Below are 7,686 nucleotides of genomic sequence, written 5' to 3'. Positions count from 1 at the left end.
GTCATTTTTTCGTCCCCCGTTCTCTGTGCTCCTTTTTCTTCTGCCTTAGCATGGTTTTCTACTTTCTTCTGTCTGCTTGGTATTTTAGCGCAGATCACCTTTGTCCATGGTTTACCTTACTTGCTGCAGACATAACAGTGTGAAAGTATGAAGCAAATTTAGATCTCCCCCAATTATTACCATATCATTATTATTGATTTTATGAGTATGATCTGTTAGTTTCTCAAATATTTCCATGTCTTTACTCTCTTCCAGACCTATATGTTCCAATAATTCCCACGTACTTCATATTATCACAAACTAATTTTATCCTTAATATTTCATCCCTTTTATCAGTAAACCATTCATATCAGCAATAAGTTTCCATCGCCAGAATAAACATCCCCCTTCCAATATTTTATATTCTCAGTTTCTGTGATACAGTATAACCTTCTGGAAATACCTCTCTATTACGACCCCTATACTCAACCACAAAAATCGATTCTACTCTTACCACATCAATCTCATCAGATTCCATCAATATACTGAATATCAATGGCTTACTTACTACTCTTTGAAAGTTTAAGGAGAGCAATCCCAGAACCTTTTCCTCCCAAAAGATTGGCTGTGGCAAGTGGGTAACTTAAAATTCCTTACTTTCCTGGTTTGTTTCCTGAATTTCATTGCTCTGTTCTTATGAACTCCTTTCAGTGCCTTCAATTAGTATTTAAGAGTATGGAAGCGCAATTATATTCTGTGGCAAACTCTTTAATACTTGCACATAGTTCCCTCACCAAGAAATTTCTACCCGTGCATGCATACTATGCCTTAATATTATTAAAGTGCTTACAGAAGCTCTTAAAAATTTTCTTATTCACACAAGACCATTTTGGAAGATCATGCCTATGGGGTAATTTCATAACTAAGAAATTTGTTGAATTTAAGAGGGAGGGAGTTGATTTCAGATGTTTAATACTTTTCATAAAGACTCGCCATCATCTCAGAAGTAGTAGCACTAGGATATACACTACCTTGAATTGTCGTGACACTACATTCTAACTCAGTGTTCACAGCAAGTCCTCTGCCGTGACTGTCATTATAAATATCCACTGAAGGTCTTAATAATTTATTTTCTATTAAATTATTTTCACTAGGTCTACTGGGAACTACATCACTATCAGTAAAAGAAATCATCACTAACATGTTCCAGATCTCCTTGCTTATATGGAACAACACACTGCTTCCAAATACTTGGTCCCAAAGGACTGCCAATCAATCAATCAATCAATCAATCAATCAATCAATCAATCAATCAATCAATCAATCAATCAATCAATCAATCCTGATATGCATTTAAGGCAGTCACCCAGGTGGCAGATTCCCTGTCTGTTGTTTTCCTAGCCTTGTCTTAAATGATTGCCAAAGTAGGCAGTCAACAAGAAAGTAATGTCAACAATAATTTGAACTTAAAAGTGATAGGTTGATAAAGTTTTGATATAAAACCATATGACTGGTGGATTAAATTAATCACAGTGTTAAAAACTCCAGAATTATCAATAAACAACTGAATGTTGATTGAGTAACCCAACTACAAAACACAAGAACTCTCAATGAAAGTCAGAGTTGCTGAACACCAGGAATCACTGAAAAAAACTGATGCTAGGAATGTTTTGTCCCAAAACATAAAACATTTCGGATAACACATAGTTTATTGATTTTTAATTAGAACACAGCATAGTTGAGAAAAGAAGCAGTTTGTATTAACAGATAGGCCTTACCCTTTACATCCCACTAACTACATGTGCAGTTTTCCTAGATGCCGAGGTACCAGAATTTAGTCCAGTAGGACTTCTTTTACGTGCCAGCAAATCTACCAATATGAGGCTGATATATTTGAGCACATTGAAATATCACCAAATTCAGCCAGGATCGAGCCTGCATGTTGGGGTCAGGAGGCTAGCTCCTCAACTTTCTGAGTGACTCAACATGCCCCAAGAAATAGAAATCAAAGGGATTTACCTCAAGGTCTTGTGCCACCCACTGAAATAGATGATTTCAACCAATTCAATCGCCCAAAAAAAGTTGTGTCGAAGTACCCCTGCACGACAGAGAAATTCGAGGAGCACTCAATCAGGACAGAACAACTTACCTCTTTGTATGTGCACAGGAATGTCATTGAGAACCTCTGGCATCATTCCAATTAAGAACTGCAAGTACTGTTGGCCTGTCAAATGCACTGGGAGTATGAAGGGCCAACGATTCTGTCCCTGCTTTGTACCTATAGATTCAATGCGAACCTATGCTGAACATGACAGAAGAACATGATGAGGGTTTTCATCATTCCAGATATCAGTGTGAAACGTGATTCATCAGCAGGAATAAATCCTGGGAGAAAATCCAGTTGTCTTTTCAACAAATAACGAAAAACAGATCGATTTCACAGAAGGAAGATATTTTCGAAGTGTCAGTAACAAAAGACAATGCGGGTTAATAGAAGAATGCAGAGATGTACAGAGATCTGAAAGGAGACAGAATCATGTGTCTTAATCATGGCAGGTGTCCGGCTCCATGGCTAAATGGTTAGCATGCTGGCCTTTGGTCAGAGGGGTCCCGGGTTCGATTCCCGGCAGTGTCGGGAATTTTAACCTTAATTGGTTAATTTCGGTGGCACAGGGGCTGGGTGTATGTGTCGTCTTCATCATCATTTCATCCTCATCCAGACGCACAGGTCGCCTACGGGCGTCAAATCAAAAGACCTGCATCTGGCGAGCCGAACTTGTCCTCGGACACTCTCGGCACTAAAAGCCATACGCCATTTCCATTTCCATCATGGGAGGTTGATTCACTGGACTGGTCATGATGCAAAAATGGCCAGAAGCAACGTCATGGTCAACCAGATACCCCCACCACAGGAACACTTATTACAATATGGAGAACAGAACTGTTACGGTAATATTAATAAACTTTTTACTGACTCAGGTACCAAGTAGTGACATCTCTGCAACCTTCTAATCACTATATACAATGGGCAGACTTCACGCCACGATCAAACCAACAAGTTTGGACCGTGAGTGTAGTACAGGTGACAGAATGATGTGGATGGTCCTGTGCTTGCTTTGAAAACGACATTCACTCGACCACATGTCCGAAGATGGAGCTACTGAAAATAAAAATAGCAAAAACCATATTGTTGAGGGTTAGGGACTTAGAATTTAATTAAGCTAAAGTGTACTTACCTGTCTTCTTTTTTGAGACAGGCAACCAGCTGACCGACTGTGTGATCAACTACACATATTTCATCCTTAATATCAGTAGCAGGCTGTAAGGAACATATATGCAAAGCAAGGTAAGAAATGCAGAGTAAACAGGTAACTAGAGTAAAAGTTTATAAATGTACATGACCTAGCTGACAATATAAATTTCATAGTTGCACAATAAAAATACCAATGTATTCTCCCGAAGTAAAAATGAAATGAACAACATGTGTCATGTCATAATTATATGAAGAACAGGAGCAAGAAAAGGACCTCATAACAGGATAAAAAGGACAGCTTTGGAAGAGGGAGTAATAGAAGAAGGCAAACTAGGACACGTATAATCCCCACATCTCTTTTTCTCTCTTCCCATATTATCCTGGCACCGTGTTCATCCTACTTATTCTTCTTAAATGACTTGTCACATATTTGTGCCTTGTGTTCCCACAGATGACTGATTGTCAAAGAGACATACATTGGATCTCAACCTCTTGCCTAACATGTCCAAGTTTGGTTAACAAATTGTCAGTTGTTGGACTAAATACTGTATGGTCCTATATAATTCATTACCCAGAGAAAAGAGAATCTAAACTTTCAAGCTGGGGGTACAACAGTAAATGTTATGGGATAGAAATGGACTAGGAGTGCAAAGAAACAGGTGCAGCCTCAATTAACATAAGGTTCAGCCGCAGAGTTTGACTGGAGTAAAAATGGGAAATGACGGAAAACCATCTTCAGGACTGCCGACAGTGGAGTGGAGTTTAAACAGGCTGATCTTGTGCTTAAAGAAAGAGAGGTACTCCACACAAAGAACAGTTGACCTGTGCTCATCAAGACAATCCAAATGAAGAGGCTGGAATATAATTATGGGTCACATTATGAGGACTTCTGAAGAACAACAGTCTGTCACCAGTAATATTTCAAGGAAAAAGTTTAGGCAAAAGAGGACCTGGCAGATGATGCACATCTACATCTTGGATCGACATTTTAAATAAATGGTTAGGAGCTATTTGACACATGACAAAAGGAAGATATCCATGCTTGTAGCCTAAATCCAGTTAGGATAAGGTAGCAGTAGGAGCGATTAAACCAGATGCCATGCAGTGGAGGGGCGTTGAACAATACTATCTGTTATATATTACCTAGCATTAATTTTTGAACTACGTGAAAATAATGAAAGGTCGTCAAAATAGTAGATTAAAATTTGTTCACCTGTGTTTGTTCTGGCTCTGCCAAATCTGATTTGGTTTCTTCTTTGAAATGCATCTCTTCTGATGCAAGTTCATAATTGTCCTGTGGAAAAGTTAATTAGGCACATTCTTCAGAGTCATCTGGCAATTTATTTTCATATGAGTGGATACAACAATTCATTATTTCCTTTAAAGTTAAAAACTTCATGATTGTTGCGTATTGAATAGAGAAATAAGAAGATGTACAATATTATAGGGAAGGATCCACCTTTCAATACTCCGTAGTAAGTTGAACTAAAAAGTAGTTACAACCTGTTTATTGGGACCAGTTTCAACACATTTCAAGTGTCATCATCAGCCAATTAGCAAAGATCTTAAAACAACTAATATATTGAACACAGGCAAAAAATTAACATTGTATCATATCGTAGAAATTCTGTGATTATTGTGTTTTGAACATTAACTGAATTGCTATGATATGATACAATGTTAATTTTTTGCCTGTGTTCAATATATTAGTTGTTTTAAGATCTTCGCTAATTGGCTGATGATGACACTTGAAATGTGTTGAAACCGGTCTCAATAAACAGGTTGTAACTACTTTTTAGTTCAACTTACTACGGAGTATTGAAAGGTGGATCCTTTCCTATAATATTGTACATCTTCTCATTATTTCCTAGTAAATGAGTCAGCTTCAAACCATTATGTTTTTCAGAAAATGTCCATGACGAGGATCATTAAAATCATGACAACAAAGAGACCTTGAGGAGTGGAAAGTGTCCTGTTTGAATGCTCAGGGATATTTTTAATGTGAGGAGCAATTTCATAACAGAAAACCATCTAAAATAACACTGAACAATCAGGAAAAAATAAATATACCGAAAAATATTCTGCTTGTCATAAACCATCCAATTCTTAAATATTTAGAACTTAAAATGTATCACTGTTATCTTTCACATCCTGTACTGGAAAACACAGCTCAGCACGAAATACGTATCCTCCATACCTCCTGTTTTCTGTGAAGTGCTCAGCCTGAATGCAGGGAGGATCCTCAACAGCTCTACCACCAGCTGCCATAGAAAGCTAGGTGTCGCTGAGGAGGCAAATTAAGGAAATTAAGAGTGAGGTAGTTTCCCATTGTTTTCTTTCCCTAGCCAGAGAGTGCTGTTACATACAAGCCTCTTAAGTTTAACGAGATGTATATAAAGACCAACCATATGAATGTCAATTCCACACCCTATCCTACTGGATCTGACTTTATTAGGAATGGTGATACTAGCACTGCTCATATCTCAGTCACTTTCATATCGTTAGAGTAAAGGATGGGACTGAGACACAAAATAGAAGTTACAAACTTGTTCTGGGCTAATCCAGAAGACATCAGGCATTGAGCACACAGTACCTCACCAGAGATGGATTAGGCCAGGCCACCTCATATGAAATTTGGAAAGGAAGTCATCAAGGACATAAGCCCTAAACCTCATGAACCATACAAATAACTATTCCTATAGGTTATATGGAGCACAATGAGCTAGAATAAGATAGAGGGGCTGTATGCCTGACAGCAACGCTCCTTGTGAAGGCAGTCATTTTTTGAGTTGGCATCAGAACTTACGATCAGCTGAGAGGGTGATTGAGCACAGTGACAGGACTTCATATGTTTTAAGAAGTGAAAAATTAGCTTGTTGCCTTGAAGTATGCCAGTGCTATATTCAGCATACAGCTGCACTTATTCGTTTAACTAAACCAAGGGTACATTCTTTTTAAGTGAGTCATACAGAATTTTTTTTGCTATTGGCTTTAGGTCGCACCGACACAGATAGGTCTTATGGCGATGATGGGACAGGAAAATGCTAGGACTGAGAAGGAAGCGGGCGTGGCCTTAATTAAGGTACAGCCCTAGCATTTGCCCGGTGTGAAAATGGGAAACCACAGAAAAACATCTTCAAGGCTGCTGACAGTGGGGTTTGAACCCACTATCTCCCAAATACTGGATACTGGCCGCACTGAAGCACCTGCAGCTATTGAACTCGGTCATACTGAATTACAATGGAGGTTTGTTTTTGTAATTTTTGTTTGTAATTAAATCCATTTTAATGTTTACACAGAAAATTCTGGGAGTCAGAGTAATTATTTATTTGATTATATTTCTGATTTCCTTTAAGGAACAAGGAATTAACTCAACAATGTGTTTTGAGGATTGAAAGAGACAAATGGGATCCCAAACGGATGCTCTCTCCTAACAACATGAACATGTGAAGTGGCAAAGGGGAACAGCGCATCATGTTAGATCATGATCTAAGGTAGTGTTGTCATGATATGTTTTTTTGAAAAAGGAACAATGAGGTTGGATAAAGATTGAACGTGAATGAGGTCATACAGCATGACAGTGTTATCAAGGTCTTCAACAGACTTGCCTGGAATCTGTATTGCCTTACATGACAGTAGCATGGTGGTAAAAGCCTTGAACATGTAATTTAGGGAATACAACTGAGCTTCACATTTGAAGGAACACCTGGGCATGAGAGAATGCATCACAATGGGTTCAGCATAATTCAATAGAAATGGTTACAATAAAACAAGACTCGTAACTATTTGGAGTGCTATAAGTATGAAGGGAGGCTTCCTTATGCCATATCATTATGCTGAATGAGACATGGGGTAAATTGTATGACCCACAACTGACACACCAATCGAATGAATGGCATTATTATGGATAACCACAAAGATCAAAATTACATCAGAACTCCAGCCATGTGAAAATTATGGTTATTCTCGGGTACGACTGTGGTTGTATTATAATAATACATTATGCTCCTCCACAATAGACTGTCAATGTGCAGTATTATTGTTCATTTTAGGAACACAACCTGCTTTGAGAAAGAAGCGGGAACACTTTCTGCACGACCAATGCATCATTTTGCATGACAAGGCTCACAACAAGAACAGTGCAAACTGTGGCTGATTTGTTTGGTGAATGAGGCTGGGAATAGCTGTACCATCTACCATAATCCAGATATAAGCCCCTGTGACACTCAAATGATTCCTAATATAAAGGAGCCACTTTGTGGCCTTCACTTCAGGACTCTTCCAGAGATTCGACAGCAGTAGACCACTATGAATACGAAAGGTGCTGCTATAGGTACCGTATAACCCCTACATCACAGGCAACGGGCAGTACACAATGCTGGGAATTAGCCTGAAGGACAGTAAATCATGGTATAATATGTATCTCTTTTGTATGAGTTGTAATTAAATAGTTG

General features: G+C 38.4%; 1 protein-coding gene across 1 annotated transcript in view; it reads right to left on the bottom strand.

Moving 5' to 3' along the window:
• Positions 1-2,986: 2,986 nt before the first annotated feature.
• Positions 2,987-7,686, bottom strand: part of LOC136875079 (uncharacterized) — a 191,798-nt gene continuing 187,098 nt past the window's right edge. The window contains exons 8-10 of the mRNA XM_067148812.2: positions 4,446-4,526; positions 3,216-3,298; positions 2,987-3,139 (exon numbers count right to left, since the gene is read on the bottom strand). Of these exons, the coding sequence (XP_067004913.2) occupies positions 3,109-3,139; positions 3,216-3,298; positions 4,446-4,526 (195 nt within the window). The 3' untranslated portion in view covers positions 2,987-3,108. The remainder of the gene's footprint in view (positions 3,140-3,215; positions 3,299-4,445; positions 4,527-7,686) is intronic.

Source organism: Anabrus simplex, chromosome 5 (genome assembly GCF_040414725.1).
Source record: "Anabrus simplex isolate iqAnaSimp1 chromosome 5, ASM4041472v1, whole genome shotgun sequence".
NCBI lineage: Eukaryota > Metazoa > Arthropoda > Insecta > Orthoptera > Tettigoniidae > Anabrus > Anabrus simplex.
Note: the sequence above shows the minus strand (reverse complement) of the source record. Positions and strands in the feature narration are given on the sequence as shown.